We start from the raw sequence: 22436 nt of genomic DNA, 5'->3' as shown, positions 1-22436 counted from the left end.
GTAGCTTATTGATCCCGGAGGTGCGGAAACTACGTAGTGTGGGTGACTGTTTTATGATAAATGGGAGTCTATTCCAATGAAGGGGAGCAAGTAGGGAAAAGGAGCGGAAATGGGATTGGGCACAAGGCGAGGGTGGGACCGAGAGCGACAATAGGGATTGGGAATGTAAGGGACGTGGGGGATCAGTGCAGCCAGATAAGGTGGGGCAAGACCATGGAGAGATTTGTACACAAGGGTAAGGAATTTGAACAGGCAACAATAATAGACAGGGAGCCAGTGTAGCTGGAGTAGGAGAGGGGAGGTGTGGAAGCAGCGGGGGAGGTTGAATATGATACGGGCAGAGGCGTTTTGAATTTGTTGTAAGTGTGTAAAGGCGTAGGAGGGAGTTACAGTAGTCGAGGCGGGTGAAAATGAGAGGGTGGATCAGGAGTTTAGTAGCAGAAAAGGAAATGGAGGGGCATATTTCAGGGATGTTGAATAGGTGGAAACAGCAGGTGCGTGTTATGGTCGAGATATGATCAGAGAGGTCGAAGATGACGCCGAGGTTACGAGCAGAGAGGGTTGGAATGAGGGACAAGGGAGGGAATGAGATGGTGGGGCAAAGAGGGGAAGAAAACGATTTCAGTTTTTTATAGGTTTATGAGGAGGTATCGGCGCACCATCCAAGATTAGATAGCAACCAAGCAAGCTGATATACGGGCGGCAAGATCAAGTGTAAAGGAGGAGAAAGAAAAGAAAATCTGGGTGTCGTCAGCAATGATGGGGGAAGTTAAATGAGGAAGTAAGAGCTTCGATGGGTGAGGTGTACATGGAACATGACTGCATGTTCATATATCAGTGCAACCAGCCTGAATTAAGACTATCAGTGTAGTTTTGGTTTTACACTTATTTAGAATAGGAATGTCACACTCAAGGTGAAATGAGACTAAGCATAATAATTGAATGGTATGGATATCAGTAATAGCACAAAAACTAAACTAAAGAGTGTTCAGGTCTATCAATTATTCAGACACTTACAGTACAGTCGCAGACAAAAATATTGGCACCCTACACTTAATATAAAACAATTTAAGAACATGTTAAATACAAGCATTTAGTGAAAATTAGCCACTAATTAATATGACAAAGACCAAAATACACCATTTCTGGTAGTTTAACAAAACCTTTTGTTTTGTTTTTTTAAAGCACTAAAGCAATTACAAATATTTGTTACTGACGAATGTATTGGCACCTTTCATTAAAAGTCCGTAAACATTTAATATAACTAATTAAAAATTATACGAATTGATTGAAAATTATTGCACAGTAATTAAGCTGCATTAAAAAGTCAATAGCCAGAAAAATAGGTAATTATTCCCAACATCTGTTGAAGAAGAGCATTTTGGCAACAGATGACAGTCAAGACAAAGGAGTTGGATTTACATTTGATAATAGCATTCACAGCAAACTACAACAAAGACAATGGCTACAGAACAGCATCAGACATATGGGATACCAAAATCCACAATCAGAGCAATAATCAAGAAATAACACAGAACATAATTCAACTGAAACGCTTGAAAGAAGTGGACTCCCAAAGAAAATCGCCCCAACAGCTAACAGAAATCCATGTAACAGCCAAGGACTTAAGAGATTTAGAAAGAACTGTACAAAGGCACCTGAACACAAAAGAGGTGTATGCATGTAGACCTTGCTGCAAACCACTTTTAAAGAAAATTCAGGAATCTGAAGCATTCTTCAACAAAACTGTCTGGACCAATGAGACTAAAATAGACCACGGTATGTTTAGAGAAAAAAAAGGAAAGCCTTCAATGAAGAAAACCTTGTACCTACTACCTACAGTTAAACGTGGAGGTGGCGCAATCATTTTATGTTGTTCTTTTTTTTTGCAGTTCAGAGATGAGACATTCACGTAATTGAAGATTGAATGAATGCAGGCATGTATCAAAACATTCTACCAAGTACAATGATACCATCTGCTCACAGACTGATTGGTAGACAGTTTATCTACAACATGACAACGACCCAAAGCATACTGCCAAGTGCTCTGGAATTCTTGAAGAAAACAAAGATAAAAGTTCTGGAATGGCCTTCGCAATCGGCAGATCTCAATCCAATAGAAATGCTTTGGACTGATCTGAAAGAAAACAATACTTTTGTCATGAATAAATACTTGAAATGAACTTTTGATAAATTCAATTACTAGAAATTGTGCATTTTGCTTTGCTCTGTTACCTTGAATTATGGTATAAGCGTAGGGTGCCAATACATTTGTGTGCGACTGTACCTGGTCCAAATAAAACATACATTTTTATAGTTTTGTTTGTTTTTTAAACATGTGTTGGATATTTTTAAAAAGATATCTGTGTTGCTACGAAATCAGTATGCTTTTCATTTTGTTAATATGGGGTTGTGGAGTTCATCGCAACACCTACATACTGATTGACAGTTTTACAGTTGTGTACACCAGACGAAGACAAGACAACTGAATGAATTAAACAAAATCACCATATTTTATTAGGATTTACAAGCCCATGTTCTTCATACACTACTATTATCACTGTCAAGCTAAATTACTGTTTGTATTGCAGATCAAACGACAAGGTTTATTTGAAAGTACTCAGCTATTGTCTGTGCAATTTCCACCTGCACCAGGTTCTCCGTTTTCTATCTGCAAAATTGGCAGTTCTCTAGTTTTAATACCCATCAATTATACTGAGCTTGTGTCGCAGGAGTTACATGGAGAACAAAATGATCAGCTGACTCTGCATTGACCTTTAAACATGTGTTCTAATGCTTTGTAACAGCTTCTCCTTTAGGCTGGGTTAAGAGGCAAAAAGAAAAGAAAATGCAAGTTCCATGCTGAAACAAGTTTAGAAAGCTTTTTCATTGAATTTTGAAATAAAATGTCAAGTATCTTTGTGTCACTTAGTGATGAAACAGGGTATGTTACTTTGTAGCGTTAATTTAAATCTGCAAAACAATAAATAAAAGGGTCACCTTTACTACCAGTTAGTTGCTTGGTTTGCAAGCACAGTTTTCAAGTCTGAGAAATGAAAAAGACAGTAATGTAAAAAACAATGAACAATACAAAGATTTAGAAAAAGACAAATCCCCTACATTTTAATTAAATTTGGATACAGTTATGATATTTAGAGTAGAAAGGAAAAAAAAAAAAAAAAAACAACAACTGAACATTTTGTAAAATACTGACAAACACACTGACAAGTAGATGATCTCAGCTTGTAAGAAGCAACCACATTTCTGGATCTCTTGTCAAACAACAACTGATCAAATCAGCAAGCACTGCTTTAACAAATAACATGCACAGAAGGGCCTGGTTGATTTGTATCTATTACATTCAAGGGCAAATAGTGATGTGTCTCAAACTACCAGCAAGATGTTCAGAGTTTACAGCATTTAAAAATCGATGTTTTAAGATCCTAACCTGTGTCTCCTAGGTATGGCTCTATTTTTAGGTTTCAAACATTTGTAAATGTTTAATACTTAAAGTGAGGCAGTAAGCCAAAAATGTTTTTATTAAGGTACTTAAATTGTGCCCAAAATGTGCTATATACTAGTGTTATACAATAATCACACTAGTTAGTGTATAAACAGTTACTGTGTTCAACCATCTGCACTCATAATCTACACACAGAAAAGTACAACAGGTTACAAGGTATTGGGCTATTTAACCCTTAAATACTTCTCATTTATTTCTCCAAATTCTGAAAACTGTCACTTCATTCCTGCAGCTAAAACAAACTACCCCCCTTCCCCTCCCCCTCCAAGTTCATACAATGATGGTGGCACAGATCTACAAAATAGGGTTAAAACAAGGTCCTGTAAAATTCTGTACAATTGCAGTTAAAAATAAAAAGTTCATCAGTAACTCTCTGTCTTAAGATCCTTTACATACAGCTGTTCACAAGCCTAGATGACAACATGTCACCTGCATTACACTACTGTATGCCAATCCCAAACAGTACACAGTGGAATTGTACACTTGTGAAGTTTACATTAATATGTCAACATCCAGCCCTGTATGGTTTATATCTTTAAATATACAAGGCAAGAAGAATAAAGCAGATGTGTAACGTGTGGGTAAAAAAAAACTGACTCCAATCTTTACGACGACTAATGCATTTCACATCTGAACCATAAGAGTGTCAGAAGGCTGTTACTTTTTTGTTTCTTTTTCTGCTGAAGCTTTTGTAATAACTTATGTGCAATGTAACATTTACCAGACTAAAGTTTTTCTAATGACCAAAACAAAATAGAAAAATACTTAAGAGCTCATATACTGAAATATTGGCATATAAGGTAGGTAATTTAAAACCAAAACACTCCCACGTTTTATATACATTCCATGCAGGGTGCACAAAGGTGCAAATACAACACATATACAAGACTTTCTCCCTGGAGAAAGTTTCACATTGATCCGAGCTCAGCACAAACACTTCAGTGGGTAACAGTTCATGACTTATTTGTCCTGCAGCAGGGCAGGGATGTTGATATTCCATCCAATGGCTTGCCGGTCGAACCCGCAGGTGAACAAGTTGCAGATGGGATTGTCTTCACTCCAGGCTGAACAGCACACCATTCGGCGGTGACCCTTCGAGGGGATAAAGATGTGCTCATTGTACTCGCATGTGTTTATGTAAACAGCAGGTATACATTTCTCACTGGACCAGCTAAACCAAACTGGACAACTACAGTGTACTCATCCCAATGACTGAATTTCTGAAGTAGTTTGGCACAAATTAAACAAAGCTATAACTTTATTTGTTAAATTCCCCCAAGTGATTATATTTGACAAGTACATTTTCTAAGTAGTTTCTTGCTTGTGTTATACAGTTCAATTATTCTATCCCGGTCTGCCTCTATTGCACTACTTCAAAATAGACACAGATAATTGTAATAAAAATGTTAATCTCTACATGCTAAATGTAAATATTTAACTTTTTTTCATCTAGTTAACTGTATTACCAGTACAGTGATCTGCACATACTGCGTATTTTCACTTTCTTTAGTGATTCAGAGTATAAAGCATTTGCAAATCCTAATTCAAACAAAGTGGTGACTGTAATGACACATTATTGCTGGTCCTGTTTTCAATTGCTTTTCAATAAACTATTTAAAACCCATTTTCTGGAATCTGGAAAAGGCTTTTAGTGGCAAGTCTTATTTTGTACGTCTCAAAATTGACATTTATAACAAAACCGTCAAAAAGAAAAACAAAATATAAATGGAAATATATCATTTTCTGTCGAGGGAATTCTTTTTTTTTTTCATTCATCTTTTATAATGCTCCAAGAATTGGAATATCAAGTGTCTAAACTAGATTTTATCTATCTGCTTTTTCTGAGGATGCTACTTAGGAAAAATTAAGAGACCCTAGAGGATGCAGGCATAACAGCTAAAACCTACAGACCATAATTCCAAAAATATTTTGAGACTCGTCTGAATTTTCCTTTTTGGTGTCATGCACTCCTGGCAGATGTCTTACCTGTCTGTTGCTGCGAGGAAGGCGAGCTAACCGGACTCCTGACATATCAAACAGCCTGACCTGACGATTGTCATGTGGAAGTGCAATTATTCTTTGGCTCACAGATACACTAATCCTGTGTTGAAGAGAAAATATTTACTGCGTTAAGTATATAAAATATTAGCCCTTTGACAAGTTACAACAGCCTTCACCAAATCTAATACACGCACTGTAAATTCTTTTTGGTAAACAAAAAGACAACATTTCCATTTGTTACTGGAACTTTAAGTTAATAATAACAATAATGATCCGAGTCAAGGAGGTGCTCAGCTCAGCTATAAACATGGCAATGTACCTGTTCACCGCGGAGTCGGTACGGATGGTTGCTATTGGAGATCTCATGTTCTTCAAATCCCAAACCTTTACAGTACGATCATCGCTGCCAGAAACCACATTATCCCCCACAGTGAAAACAGCCGATGTAACAGTGCTATAGCAAGCAAAAACAGAAAAACATGTTACAGTCCTGGATGGATGGATGGATAGAATTATATATAGATATAGATATATATACACTGTATACTGTATATATATATATATATATATATATAATCACATACATTGTTTAAAAGGCTTATCTTAATTTGAAAAACAGTTCTCTAGATGAGCAATATATAAATCGTGATTTACATAAATATGTAGTCAGGCAGACAGCCACTTATTAGCCCCCAGCCCCCCGTCTCAAACACGAGCCGCATTTCTTCACAGTACTTCAAGATAGCTGAGGTCACGGGTATTCATTTAATGGAGTTAAATATTTCTAATTTATAATGTCACTCGTTCCTGTCATTTTTGTGCTACTAAAAAAGAATTTGATTTCATGTTCTGTTCAGGCTGCTGATTAAGATTAGCACCATCCAGGCCAACAGGGCCTCTTCATGCTAGCCCTCTTAATTCAAATTGACATTATATTAAGGTTTAATTAGGGCTAAACTCCACTGCGTTACTGGAGCAGGCATGCTTACTGTGCTTCATATCACAGCGAAGCCAAGTTGCACGGTTTGAGATCTAATGCATCACCGTGAAATCATTTTTTGACATTGTAGGTCGCCACCAGGGAACACAAGGAAAGCTATTAGATCAAAAGCTTGATTAAAAATCTGACCCATTATAAGTTGGAAGATATTTTTAAATGTTCTATTCCCCGGAGGCCACTGACAAGCAAGGTCGAAGCTCATTAGGGCAAGGGGAGCTGGTCTCCGAAGTGTAATAAAACTGCATCAGCAGCTCCACTCTAAATGTCCTGAGCTGACAGGTACTGCCCATTTAGTATTACCTTGGTCTAAATTGTTTTTCCTTTAATTATTTCACACTGGTTTACACTATATGGCAGTATAAGAGGGCATGAGGTCAGGTTTCAGGAGAAAAGAAAAATATATGTCTGTTTTGTCACATCAGCGGTCCCCAGGTAGGCATCTAAAAGATAACAGTCGCCTTATTCAAACCCTTCAACTGCAAGAAATAGTGTGGCTGACCACACATGGCACAGGCCTCTCACCGATATCCTAGTGCTGTTCTGAGGGTATACATACACTTGAACACCAGTGAGGGGCAATGGAAGAGCTTGAATAGTGAAATAGGTAAGGGGGGGGGAGGTGTTACTAAAAAAACAAAACAAAAGGACAAGCAGAATAAAATGTATTGGGTTACTTATTTTCCTTGTGTAATTAAACTTGCATAAATAACATGCTGCAATACATAAAACTACTCAAAGTACAAGAAATACAGAAAGTAAAGCAGAGCCAGTGTGGTAGGGAGTGAGTCTACACAGCTGCTGTTCAGAATGCCAGAATCCCATCCACACAAACACACACCCCATTCAGTGTATCCTGCTTGAAGTCAGCACATTGTGCCACTTGCTCTAAAGATGATTTGAATCAACCGCTGAACTGATGTGTTAAAGATAGATATATATCTCTAAGTATTACAAGAATGGTTTTATTTTGAGCCGCCCAATCGGTACCAAATGAAGCCTGATAAGTGGTACAACATGCTCATGTAACAAGATAAACTTCAAAAAGGTTGTTTTGTATCAGGTAATGCATAGCCTTAATTGTACTTGCATTTTGTATGAGTAATTTCCCAGTTTTCCCTCTAGGTTTAATATGTTTGCTAATCATATCTCCATGATCAAAATAAAGCAAAGACAAAACACATTTGAGTCTTGTGCCATTAGACAGCTGAAATGATGCATTGAAAGTAATGTACTTGCCACTGCTTTTCCAAAGCACATCACTTAGCACAATCAGTAGGTAGCGCTTTGCTGAGGCAATGTGCAGGCTTAAAAAAAAAAAAAAAAATTACAAGAATTCCTATCTCAATAATTTAAAGACTAATTGAGAACAGTCAAGTTCTGACACAGCTGGCTTATCTTTCATATTCAGTGGAGAGGAAATCTGCAAAGTGCTGTGTGATTTACAAAAGCCCCTCAAGATGAGAGTTAGCAGGACGTTTATCAAGGGGATTTGTTGTGTTCATTCATGTATAAGCAGTTAACATGGAAATAGACATACAGTGCCTATAGTAAGTATTCACCCCCCCTTGGACGTTTCAGTTTGTTGTGTTACAACCTGAAATCTTGATGCATTTAAATGGGATGTTTTTTCCTTTGATTTACACAACCTACTCAACACTTTGAAGAGGCAAGATAATTTTTAATGTCAAACAACAGTTAATGAAAAATAAAAAAACTGAAATGTCTTGGTTAGATAAGTATCCACCCCCCCTGAGTCAATACTTGGTAGAACCACCTTTGGCAGCAATTACAGCTGTGAGTCTTTTGGGGTAAGTCTCTACCAGGTTTGCACATCTGGATTGTGTAATATTCACCCATTCTTCTTGGCAAAATAGTTCAAACTCTGTCAAGTTGGATGGGGATCGTTGGTGGACAGCAATCTTCAAGTCTTGCCACAGATTCTCAATCGGATTCAAGTCCGGGCTTTGACTGGGCCACTCTAGGACATTCACTTTCTTGTTTTTAAACCACTCCAGTGTCGCTTTGGCTGTATGCTTGGGGTCATTGTCCTGCTGGAAGGTGAATCTCTGTCCCAGTCTTAGGTCTTTTGCAGACTGAAGCAGGTTTTCCTCAAGGATTTGCCTGTATTTAGCTCCATCCATTTTGCCCTCTACCCTGACAAGCTTCCCAGTCCCTGCCGATGAAAAGCATCCCCATAGCATGATGCTGCCACCACCATGCTTCACAGTAGGGATGATGTTACCTGGGTGATGTGCTGTGTTGGGTCTGCGCCAGACATAACGCTTTGCATTTAGGCCAAATAGTTCAATTTTTGTTTCATCGGACACCAGAATCACATCTTTTCAGAGTTTCCCACATGCCTTTTTGCAAATTCCAAGCAGGATTTTACATGGGCTTTTTTCAGAAATGTCTTCCTTCTGGCCACTCTTCCATACAGGCCAGATTTGTGGAGTACCTGAGCTATTGTTGATACATGGACAGTTTCTTCCATCTCAGCCATGGAACGCTGTCTTTCAGAGTTGTCATTGGCCTCTTGCTGGCTTCTCTGACCAATGCCCTTCTTTCCCGGCTGCTCAGTTTGAGAGGACGGCCTGTCTAAGCAGATTCTGGGTGGTGCCATATAGCTTCCACTTCTTAATGATCAACTTCACTGTGCTCCAAGGGATATTCAATGCCTTTGAAATCTTTTTATACCCCTCCCCTGATCTGTGCCTTTCCACAACTTTATCCCAGAGTTGTTTTGAAAGTTCCTTGGTCTTCATGGTAGTATCTTTGCTTTGAATGCACTACCCAACTGTAGGACCTTACAGAGACAGGTGTATTTAATCTGAAATCATGTGAACCACTTTTATTGCACACAGATGGACTCCATTTAACTTACTGTGTGAATTCTGAAGGCAATTAGTTGCACCTGAGCTTATTGAGGAGTGTCATAGCAAAGGGGGTAAATACTTATCTAATTGAAGACTTTTAAGGTTTTTATTTTTAATTGATTTGTTCCCCCACCCCCCCCCCCATTTTTTCACCCACTGAAAGTGTTGAGTAGGTTGTGTAAATCAAAGGAAAAAAAATCCCATTTAAATGCATCAAGATTTCAGGTTGTAACACAACAAACTGTGAAAACATCCAAGGGGAGTGAATACTTACTATAGGCACTGTAGCTTCCAGGGAGGTAAAGGTTTGGGTAGTGTACAGTAATACAGATCAAAGCCTTGCTCTGTGTTAATTGGCTTGTCTGTAGTAGAAAAGGAAGTTACGGCAGTCCGCAAACCAGGAATCTTATGGTCTTCTATAGCTACACGACCTTAATGCTTTTTTCCTTTTATTCTGCACCACATATACTGTACACACACACTTAAAAGGCATGTGCTCTGTAATTGCAGGGACCTGGTTTTGCACATATGTGCTGCAGAACTGTCCAAACCAGGAAGGATGCATAGGAAGCCAACACAGTGCGTTTCCTAAATTCATCTTTAAGAAATTGATCTACATACTGTGTCTGATCTTCGCTTAAATCTTCCAAGTTATGCATTTTCCTTTTTTTTCAAAATGCTTAATTTGACTACTTCTATTTCCGAAAAGCACTGGCCCTATAACTCATCATACGTCAAACAGCTCACAAAGTGACAAACTTAACATAGCACTGGAAAAAGGTATTCAGCATGGGTGTAATAGTAGAGATCTCAAGAGGGAGGTATGGTGCAATACCACTATTCCCAAGAAAGACTTCAGTATCTGCCAAACCCCAGCAGCACTCATTTATCTTGTCGTACAGAGCAGCCAAGCAAACACTTCAAGCTGACAGCACGGTACGTTCTTACCACACACCACTGGCTGATCGGGAACACTCTGCTCCCTCCAAGGGTCTCAATCAACAGAAATACTCGAATGCTAGCACTGCTCGTTCGAACTAACAGCTGGCTCCGTAGCTCATCAGAGACACAAAACTGGTTTGCATAAAACAAAATAAAAATTGCTAACAAAAGAATTAAAAAAAGCTGAAATGTCCCCCCATTTACAATGTGGAAAACATTGCAAGCTTGTGAAGCTGATGTTGCATGTTAAATTCTCATACCATATAATAAAAAAAACTTACTTCAATGATTGTGCACTTACACACGCTCTATCAAAGAAATGTACTGTGTTCTACATGTTGTGTTTAACTGGATCATTTTAAACATATCAATATTCTAACACGATATTTACAGCGTGAGTTTATTGGCTTTTGTTTCTCTGCATAAACTTTTTTTCCTCAAAGAAGGCTTGATGAAAGTAATACATATATTTTCTAACATTAAAAGTACTTTGGTGAAAAGCTGTTGGAGAGTTTGCTGCAAGCTTCCATGAACAGGTATCCAAGCACTCGGCCAGCTTCATAACTGGCAGTAAAGACGCTGTGGAAATTGCTTTCTTTTTCTCTTGTTCCAAAGGGTAACCACTATCTCCATCAGCATGGAAAGTGATACCAGCTTCCAAATCTAGAGGGTAACCACTATCTCCATCAGCATGGACAGTGACACCAGCTTCTAATTCTAGAGGGTAAGCACTATCTCCATCAGCATGGACAGTGACACCTGCTCTTAATTCTAGAGGGTAACCACTATCTCCATCAGCATGGACAGTGACACCAGCTTCTAATTCTAGAGGGTAAGCACTATCTCCATCAGCATGGAAAGTGACACCAGCTCTTAATTCTAGAGGGTAACCACTATCTCCATCAGCATGGACAGTGACACCAGCTTCCAAATCTAGAGGTAACCACTACCTCCATCAGCATGGAAAGTGACACCAGCTTCCAAATCTAGAGGGTAAGCACTATCTCAAATCAGCATGGACAGTGACACCAGCTTCTAATTCTAGAGGGTAAGCACTATCTCCATCAGCATGGACAGTGACACCAGCTTCTAATTCTAGAGGGTAACCACTATCTCCATCAGCATGGAAAGTGACACCAGCTTCCAAATCTAGAGGGTAACCACTATCTCCATCAGCATGGAAAGTGACACCAGCTTCCAAATCTAGAGGGTAACCACTATCTCCATCAGCATGGAAAGTGACACCAGCTTCTAATTCTAGAGGGTAACCACTATCTCCATCAGCATGGAAAGTGACACCAGCTTCTAATTCTAGAGGGTAACCACTATCTCCATCAGCATGGAAAGTGACACAGAACTGTGACTAACACTCCCCAACTTCAGATGAAACTATTAAACAGAATACATGTGTTTATTGCACCAGTAAATCAGGTTTATTTTGAAAAAGGCTACATTTTCCTTTGAGTAAAATGTAAATACTTCACAATTATTAAGAAGCTGTCTGGTAAATTCTACAGTAGGAGACAGCAATGCCAATTCTAGCTACAAAATAGAATTACAAGCAAAATAAAAGCTGAAGCTTTTTTACTAAATGTCTCCAACTACACTGTTTTTACATCAGTGAAAAGGCTCAGACTACAAAGATGCTGTGACATTACCGGCACCATTTTTCTGAAACAGTGGAAACATTTATGATTACTAGCATGACAGCTAACTGAGGTAGATATAGTCTTCAACAAAACTGTTTAATTATCTTTTCTTTTTTATTATTAATTATTATTATTAATTATTATTATTATTATTATTATTATTATTATTATTATTATTATTATTATTATTGATATATAATGTATGTAATATAATTCATAACTATAAACCTAAAATCGAAAACTTCAAAACATGATAAATGACATCTACACGTCATAATAGTATGTTTTGTGGTGACTATGGAAGTTATTCTTTATTTGAAAATAGCAACAGAAAAGAGAGGAAACAATGTGGGTTTTGAACAACAACAAAAATTAAAGAAAGGGGAGTATGGCTAGAAATCTTATTTAAAAAAAAAAAACAGATCACTAGGGATACTTTTTTGTTTGTTTGATAACCAAATCAATACACTTGTCATATATAATCTTCAACACAGGCAAATTTGCTTTAAATTTACATAAACATACTTGTTCAATAAAACTGCTTCTGGTGTATAGAGGTCAAGGCTGAACGAGGCGCACTGTCACTCTCATGCTGAAACGTAGCTGCAGTTCACTTCCGTATCCAGTGCATTGTTACTATTGAACAAGCTGTTTCAAAATGCCGAAATCGATAAAAGTCACCCCTAAAGATCCGGTTTATGAGTTTGATAATAGCCAGCCAAATCACAAAGACTAACTCGGAGATAAACTAATATGAATAGTATTTTTTGGTTTGTATTATTACTACACAGCAGTGACGTGCCGTGACAAAATGGGCCGGGACAGCAGAGTCTTCGCAACCCCACCCCCACCGCTGCCGCCAACCCCCTCTCCTTTTTTTAAAGTGGCAGCTACAGTGCCTTGCGAAAGTATTCGGCCCCCTTGAACTTTGCGACCTTTTGCCACATTTCAGGCTTCAAACATAAAGATATGAAACTGTAATTTTTTGTGAAGAATCAACAACAAGTGGGACACAATCATGAAGTGGAACGAAATTTATTGGATATTTCAAACTTTTTTAACAAATAAAAAACTGAAAAATTGGGCGTGCAAAATTATTCTGCCCCTTTACTTCCAGTGCAGCAAACTCTCTCCAGAAGTTCAGTGAGGATCTCTGAATGATCCAATGTTGACCTAAATGACTAATGATGATAAATAGAATCCACCTGTGTGTAATCAAGTCTCCGTATAAATGCACCTGCACTGTGATAGTCTCAGAGGTCCGTTTAAAGCGCAGAGAGCATCATGAAGAACAAGGAACACACCAGGCAGGTCCGAGATACTGTTGTGGATAAGTTTAAAGCCGGATTTGGATACAAAAAGATTTCCCAAGCTTTAAACATCCCAAGGAGCACTGTGCAAGCGATAATATTGAAATGGAAGGAGTATCAGACCACTGCAAATCTACCAAGACCTGGCCGTCCCTCTAAACATTCAGCTCATACAAGGAGAAGACTGATCAGAGATGCAGCCAAGAGGCCCATGATCACTCTGGATGAACTGCAGAGATCTACAGCTGAGGTGGGAGACTCTGTCCATAGGACAACAATCAGTCGTATACTGCACACATCTGGCCTTTATGGAAGAGTGGCAAGAAGAAAGCCATTTCTTAAAGATATCCATAAAAAGTGTCGTTTACAGTTTGCCACAAGCCACCTGGGAGACACACCAAACATGTGGAAGAAGGTGCTCTGGTCAGATGAAACCAAAATCAAACTTTTTGGCAACAATGCAAAACGTTATGTTTGGCGTAAAAGCAACACAGCTCATCACCCTGAACACACCATCCCCACTGTCAAACATGGTGGTGGCAGCATCATGGTTTGGGCCTGCTTTTCTTCAGCAGGGACAGGGAAGATGGTTAAAATTGATGGGAAGATGGATGGAGCCAAATACAGGACCATTCTGGAAGAAAACCTGATGGAGTCTGCAAAAGACCTGAGACTGGGACGGAGATTTGTCTTCCAACAAGACAATGATCCAAAACATAAAGCAAAATCTACAATGGAATGGTTCACAAATAAACATATCCAGGTGTTAGAATGGCCAAGTCAAAGTCCAGACCTGAATCCAATCGAGAATCTGTGGAAAGAACTGAAAACTGCTGTTCACAAATGCTCTCCATCCAACCTCACTGAGCTCGAGCTGTTTTGCAAGGAGGAATGGGCAAAAATGTCAGTCTCTCGATGTGCAAAACTGATAGACATACCCCAAGCGACTTACAGCTGTAATCGCAGCAAAAGGTGGCGCTACAAAGTATTAACTTAAGGGGGCTGAATAATTTTGCACGCCCAATTTTTCAGTTTTTTATTTGTTAAAAAAGTTTGAAATATCCAATAAATTTCGTTCCACTTCATGATTGTGTCCCACTTGTTGTTGATTCTTCACAAAAAATTACAGTTTCATATCTTTATGTTTGAAGCCTGAAATGTGGCAAAAGGTCGCAAAGTTCAAGGGGGCCGAATACTTTCGCAAGGCACTGTACCTGTAAGCGACAGATACCTTTCATAATTTTAATTCTGAAAGTGTCGAGTATATCCTTTCCCTTCCCGTGTCAGCTCGGGGATCTGTGGTGTATATCTCCCTTTTTTAACAATCTCCAATTTTTCAGAGAAAGTTCTCCTTGAAAAAGGATTCGTAACCAAATCGACTGTTTTCTCACATTTTTTTTTTATTTTAGTGTAAAATAAAATTCGAAATGATTAGATGTTGTAAAGGTATTTGTATTTATCAATGTATATTTATAAGCAATATCTTGCAAATCCAACTATCCTCCTAACTGCAGTACTAACCAAGGAATATTCATGTTTTGGGGTTGCTCACTAATGATTGGTCAGCTGTCAGAGCTTTGACTTTCCCATTGGTTGCTAAACCAGGCCCTTCAAGTGAGGCACAGAATACCCTGGGAGATTTATGGCCCGCCTCTGCTCACTCCTGATTGGTCGTCTGTCTAAAAAAAAAAAAAAAAAAAAAAAAAAAAGGACATTCTTCGACTCGCCTATTGGTTAAACTCACTCAAACCCTTCAACTGAAAAGGAGAATACCCTCAACTGTTTTTTTTTCTTGCATCTGGTCGTTGTTTTAGACTTATGAGGGGGAAATGCAGATCTCTTATTGGCTGATCACATCCCCTTCAGAAAACCCCTAGACTCTTAATAAACCTCTAGTAAACCCTGTAAGTCATCTTGGATAAAGGCGTCAGACAAAATTAAAAAATAATATTTAGAGTTGTATGTTTCAAAGTATAAGCAAGCACAATGTACGCAAGTGAGTGAGGCAATGTCATGTCATTTGACTGACGATTTACTTGGCACTGTCTGGTCAGAAGAGAATACCTTGAAGGTCCTGACGGCACGCCACTGCAACACCGAAGTATTTGTAATGTTTAAAGTAAAATGGTAAGTTTGTTTATATTACTGATTGACGGCACTGGTGAGCTTGTAACTTCCTTAGAATTTAAAAGTCTACCAATAAATACTTCTTGTGTGAACGGTTATTCCATAGTACTGTCAATTTTAGCCTTTTATTTTAATTGTGACAACGCAGATTTTTTTTTTTTTTTAATTGGATATTTTTTTTTTTTTTATTGAGGAAAACTAGGATCCCTGCTAATCACTTATTAAAGCAATTATGATCATTGTTACCAGTCTATCTATGAATATATATACTGAAATATGTTCTATAAACCCACTGAATAATCACCTTAGAAAATTACTTGCCCTCCTGTGGATATTCATTAAGCAGCTCAGATATTGTTTGTTGTCTTTTTTTGTACTAATGTATAGAATGAGCCTTCTAATGTTTAAAAGTGTTTTTTATTTTCCTGCTATGATAGGAGATCACTTAGTCCTCAGAAAAATACATGGTTTATCAGTCTGCATGCTTTTCAACAGACAATCACTAAAACTGTAATTATTTTAAAAAGATGAATCCACTGTGTCCTAGGAACTTTGCTCTATTAAATACAGTAAAATACAGGCAGTATAGCAGCATTCATGTTTTTTCCATCTCTATTTGACAGTCATACAATGCTGACCAGTGTGGTGATCAGCCAGGTTAGAACCCGTGCTCATATGTGGGAGCAATGTTCTGCATATTACAGAGTGATAGCATGTGGCTGTGTAGAGTCGCAAGAAATACATGGAGAACTGTCTGCAAGGAATATGCAACAAACTTGACAGGTGCTTACAATCGGAAGATTTCAGTGCTCAATTCCATGCGCTAAAAGAGGTTTGTAATGTAATTAAAACCCACAATGGATTCCTGAGTGTAAAAACTTTTGCTGTTACAGAACAATACACTTTCTGAAATGCTGTCTGCCTGTTTGTGCCACAGCAAAATACCCAGAGATAAAAAAAAAAAAAGCAGAATTAGCAATGAGCAAGAATTAGAAATGACCAAGGGATTAATGTTCTAAACACAGGATGAAAAATGAAGAAGCTACATGAATATTAAGCAGTAAATACGGAAGGCAGTAATAAATAATAACATTGTAACAAATATATTGTGCTGCTAAGAGCCCTACTTTCCAAAGAGATGTATGATACTGTCATTCACGAGGAGAACATGTGCAAGTCATGCTGTCGAATCAGGAGCATGGTTTTCAAGAAAGTAAAGGACTGCACTGCCATCTTGTGGTACAGCTGTGTATATACTGGAACATTGTGATTCACAATGTAGCAGAGAGAGAAAGGAACAATAATAAAAAGATAAACTAGTATCAATTGACGGTGCACATTTAGAATTCTATATACGTAGTGCTTCTGATTCCGATAAAAAAAAAAAAAAAAAAAACATACTACCTTTCCCAGTGCAGCTGGGAAATGTCCCTCCTACCTGACTCGTATCTATCACACCAAGCACGTCATGTCAAACCGTCAGCATCCTGCGTAACACTGTTTATAGAATACTGTACAGAGGCGTTCACATCGGCCATGTCGCGTAAATCAGACGCGTCTGGAATAGACTTTGTTCCTATTTCTCTGTGCCTGTCCAGCGTAAATATGTGTGTGTGTGTGTGTGTCCAAGAAACAGGGGATCAGAAAGCTCAGAAGAAAATACTAGAAAACAGATAAACCTCTCATTTATCTAGTTTGCAGGAAATAAAAAAAAGAGGTTTAACAGCAGTCTGAAGTATTTTGTTTAGCAATATTTAGTTTTTGAGAAAGTGAGTATTTGTTTTCAACAGACTACTTGGGTACACTGCATTGTGTGAAAAAAAAAGTTTCAAGAAATAAAATGTAAGTGTGCAGAAGCAAGCTCTGTGTGTACATGAAGATCACAAGCGGGAGTTTACAGCAACATACGATCTCTGTTCAGAATTTCAACATTGATTGCAGGTAGAAAGCAAGTGTTCAAACAGTTTTCTAATTCATTATACAATTAAGTCATTGTTGTGTGTGTATGTCTGTGTCAAATGGGAAGGAACTTAACTTTCAACAGTGAAGACGTACAGTAAAGAAAGACTGCTTTACACACTTGACAGTAGGCTAACCAAATGCATGTACACAAAATATTCATAACATATTCCCATTTGTATTTAATTTCTTTTCTGCAAAAGACACAGAACTTTATTATTTAGTTTACATAAGATGGTATTTATATTACAGTATTGAAACACAAAAAAATAATTCTGTACTTTAACACTAGAACCGCCATGTGGGTCAATTTGGCCCATTTTCCATTTAAAATGTTAATTACTCTTCCGTTGTAAATCGGATGTGTATGTCCGTTTTTGACTTTTACTAAATATATGAATTAAATATTCAGATGGCGTTTGCTAGCCAGAATATCAACAATTATAAAGTTATAAACAGTTCTACCTAGAACCACCACGTGGGTCAATGTGACCCATGCATTACAATACATGTCTTTTTTTTTATACAACATAAGATATTCAGGTTTTATTGTTTGTTTGTTTTTTTTATTTCAAGCCTTTCTTTGTTGGTAGACTGACTACGAGACAAAGATTGCTATGATTGTGGATTTGTCAACATGCAAACTCAATGAAAGCCTAGTTGCTTATTTTTCAATGTACCTGGAGACAACAATCCTTCATTTTGTTCCACAAATGCAACTGCGAATATATCAGAAGGAAATATTTAATCTTGAAAGTAGTCATTTTGATTGGAATACGGCAAGCTGCACTCAGATACACACAGCAAACTGAAATGACAGGTAGGATAACAACTTATGTGCCTAATATGAAAAGTATGTTAGAAATCATTTTTTTATATTACTATTAGTAAAAAAACATTTGGTTTTACAGGTTTGTATGTACCAGTTTACACGTGTTTACACAACAGTGTTCAATGGAACTGCGTCTGTGTTTACAACACAGCTCCTGGATGCAGGCACAGTCAGCTGGCAGACGCGTACGCTCCTCCATAGAGTACAATGCAACCGTCATACCGGAAGTAGTGTTATATTTTCTATTTATGTAGTATTAGAAACAATAATTTTGGTTTTATAGTTTCGTGTGTACATGTACCCGTTTACACCTGTAGACAGGTATATGTACATACCCGTTTCTTTTGAAATGTATATTTTATTATATTTTTTCAGTTTGGAGTCGTGCTGTATATGCGCTCATTTTAAAAATAAAGCCTTTATGTTTAATTTTCCATTTAAATACTGTGTTTCTGCGATGCTAATGTTAGATATGATGTTCATGAATAAAACCTTTCAGTTGTATCTGATAGCATGTCTTTAATTTTCATAACAAAGCAGTTTAAAAATGTATGGGTCACAGTGACCCACATGGCGGTTCTAGTTCGAAAATCCAGTGGTTCTAGTGTTAAGGGAAATGTTGAGTTCAGTGACAGGGCTTCAAATGCGTACATGTAGCACCTTATTTTATTTAATAACCTATTAAAACACTATATACTGCACACAAACAAATCTTGCTTGTTACCAAATATTACCTAAAAAACACACAAAAATTACCCCCAACCCAGGTGTAAATACAAAATTGGAGTTTCATTTCAATTGGATAAGCATCTCCAGATACACCTATATGTAAAAAAATGGGGGGGGGGGGGAGGGGGAGGGGGAGTGTGACAAATCTAATATTTTTATCCTCAGTATTCACTAACAGCTCGGCAAACAACAAGCACGTTTCTGGCAGTGGGGAAAGGTAATTACTTTTGGCATTCTTGCTTGAAAAGCCATCTAGATTTAAAAAAAAAAAGATACAACTATAACTACACAGTAAATACCAATCACTTACTCAGTGTGACCCTGAAAGACATTCACAGAGTGTATGGAAGGGTCTCTAAAATCCCAGAGACGGAAGGTGGTGTCACGAGATGAAGTGACCACAAGACGCTGTGTGGGATGAGTACAGCAATGGGTTAACTCCTGATCGTGACCTAAAAAAACAAGAATAACGACACATTTGTTACTCCCCTCTTAAAAGTGTCTAATGCCATCTACTGGTTTGTTTGTAAATTGCATGATTGCCTCTTGACCACTCCATCAGCACACAATGTATGTGTTAGTTACATTTATTTGAGATAATGGAACTGTACTGTAATTCCTTAAACAATTTGCCATATCAGACTCATAGTGTATTCAGACAATGCTACCCCCTGGAATGCTGCTCTATTTCTGTGCCTACAGTAATTATTCATATGATGCTCATTAAGACTCATTCTGTAACCCTCCAGAGATATTACCATACCTCTGGCAGCAATGCTGATGCTCGGATTGAATTAATGGCTCTTGTGGGAACAGAACCAGAGCAGCGTTGCAGGAGGGAGCATGACCTGGATAAACTCGGACACTCCGAAGACAAATCCTCTGAACGCTCCCAAGTAAAAGTTGAGAAATGCATTTCCAGCAGATTTATGAGCCGTGGTGTGTAAATAAAAAATCAAAACAAGCATGAATATGTTGAAAACATATACTGTTGTGACACAGACAACATAGGACACAGCAAAGGTAAAGTAATGTGTTTCTCAAAGATTGCAGGGATTTTGTAACTCTGTAGGGGTAGTGAATACAGCATCGGGTCGCTGATTTCCCTATTTCTGAACACTGATAGCTCTAGAAAGATGCAAAAGATAAACCAGAATTATTCCTGGTTTAAAATGCATGTCATATGCAGACAGGCTAAAATAATTGAATCTATTCAGTCTTGAACAAAGAAGACTACGCTGTATAGACAATGTCGACCCAGGGGACTTTTTTGACCTGAAAAAAGAAACAAGGAGGACCAGGGTTCACAAATGGAGATTAGATAAAGGGGCATTCAGAACAGAAAATAGGAGGTACTTTTTTACACAGAGAATTTGTGAGGGTCTGGAACCAACTCCCCAGTAATGTAGTTGAAGCCGACACCCTGGGATCTTTCAAGAAGCTGCTTGATGAGATTCTGGGATCAATAAGCTACTAACAACCAAACGAGCAAGATGATCTGAATGGCCTCCTCTCGTTTGTAAACTTTCTTATGTTCTTATGTTCTTATGTTCTTATAGTTTATTATGGATGAAGTCAAATAGAAAGATACTTATATCAACCGTTGAGGTCCGACTGCTCCAGGTTAACTTTGTCAGGCAGCGATAGTGAATATTCAGACGAGGATAAGAGGACGAGGCTGCAACCAGCCTAATCCGAGAAAACCGAATCAAGAAGGCTCCCAATACTTGGTGCACTTGTAGTAAATGTGTTTTATGGAAACACTGCTGCAATAATTTTTGTCTATGTCTCAATTATTTTTATACAAAACCTCCACACCATGTACATTTAAAGTAAAATCACTCTAGATTTGTACTTCAAGGTACATAGCCTACACAGAACAAAGCACTCTGTACTCTAATTGGTCGAGACACAGTTATTATTGTTATTGTTATCATCATCATCATCAGTAGTAGCCATTTACAGCCCTATACATAGGGCCAGAGTTTACAGCCTTATGTAGGCTACCTAGTAAGATTATAAGGTTTATTATCCTGAAAAGCTTTGCAATCCGCCATGTCGCACGCTATGGGTTTCTATCGCTGTATCCCATACACCCATGCGCGCAATTTTTGGCCTATTAGGGAAATCAACAACTTGATGTCACGTCGCTGCCTGAAAGGCTCCAATATGTCAGCTCCCTCAAGTGTTACTTGACCAAGAAAGTGGACAAAGAAATTGAAAACATTGCTAAATGCATGACATGTTGACCAAATCGGTGCAGCAAGAAGCATTTATTGGATGTGCAGAGCACAGAGATCTTTGTTATTTTTGGGTACAAGTACCCTTTAATATACTCTTAAATCTCTTCAACTTGGATTGTGTCTGAGATACTGCATATTAACCAATTCAAATCCAAGATAAAACAAAAAAAAAAAAAGCTGGTTCATGAATTAATAGATTTTTTTTACAATTCTCAAAACCACACATCATGGCGAGATTCATTGTCACATAGAAAACAAAAACTTGGTGTAAACAAAACTTAAGATATACTAGTAACCATCAGAACTGTTGTTGACTCTTTTGACCATACCTGTAAGTGAATGGACAAGCTCGGATGTTTCCACATCATACAGATTAGCTGCCCTGTCCCACGAAGCTGTGACCACCTGCTTTCCTCCGACCAGCCAATCAGCGGCTATGACCACGCCCTGGTGACTCTTCAGCGTAGTCGAAGGAACTCTGCTAGTCGGACACTCGCTGGAGCCATCCCCATCACAATCAGCTTCATCTTTATCAGAAAAGTCGATTTCGTCATCTCCAGACACCTGCTGTAAAAACAAAACAAACTATGCTTTTATCTGTTTTGTTAAATTGTAATTATTTTTCCATGGCAAGCATGGGACTTACTTGTAAGTCTTTTTCACCCCTGTTTTCCTTCTGGAACTGATGTAAAACTGGGTAAATTTGGTTGTTTGTTTATTCTATTTACTTTATGCCAAGATAATTCAAAGAAATGCCACAGTCAATGTAATACCTAAACAGCGGGAGATCTTAATACTAGTAATCTAAAACTTGTAAAATTGCTATATCTAAACCAAGGCTTACAATGTACTAACCACAGTTTACTGTTAAAGTGCACAGCTTGTCTTGACTTACACTGGTTTCTGCTGTTGGCTGTGGGGTGGGCAGTTGCACCATAAACCTCCAGATGTGAGCCGTCTGGTCTCCAGATGCTGTTGGTATAAATGCAGATGGGCTAACAAATTGAGTTTACCTAACAAATGAATGTTTACTCATCAAAACATTTCACATTTTTAATTAGGTACACACATTTTCGGCTTGTTACAAGATAATAAATGTGGCGATATATAGTGCTAACAACCATTTCACAAAACCATCATGAAAATTAATTAAAGCAAATGTAAATGATACAGATTCATGCCTCGAGTGAGAAAACTGAGCTTTAATTAGGTGGCATAATACAACTAAGCAAGTGATAAGAATGCGCC

General features: G+C 38.0%; 1 protein-coding gene across 4 annotated transcripts in view; it reads right to left on the bottom strand.

Moving 5' to 3' along the window:
• Positions 1-2490: 2490 nt before the first annotated feature.
• LOC117394788 (WD repeat-containing protein 37-like) overlaps positions 2491-22436 on the bottom strand; it is a 35637-nt gene continuing 15691 nt past the window's right edge. For 3 of the 4 annotated variants that reach the window (XM_033993358.3, XM_033993359.3, XM_059019320.1), the window contains exons 9-14: positions 22084-22160; positions 21518-21755; positions 19256-19397; positions 5844-5978; positions 5510-5624; positions 2491-4615 (exon numbers count right to left, since the gene is read on the bottom strand). In XM_033993358.3, the coding sequence (XP_033849249.2) occupies positions 4484-4615; positions 5510-5624; positions 5844-5978; positions 19256-19397; positions 21518-21755; positions 22084-22160 (839 nt within the window). In that variant the 3' untranslated portion in view covers positions 2491-4483. The remainder of the gene's footprint in view (positions 4616-5509; positions 5625-5843; positions 5979-19255; positions 19398-21517; positions 21756-22083; positions 22161-22436) is intronic. The other variant, XM_033993360.3, reaches the window with a different exon arrangement.

Source organism: Acipenser ruthenus, chromosome 3, assembly GCF_902713425.1.
Source record: "Acipenser ruthenus chromosome 3, fAciRut3.2 maternal haplotype, whole genome shotgun sequence".
NCBI lineage: Eukaryota > Metazoa > Chordata > Actinopteri > Acipenseriformes > Acipenseridae > Acipenser > Acipenser ruthenus.
Note: the sequence above shows the minus strand (reverse complement) of the source record. Positions and strands in the feature narration are given on the sequence as shown.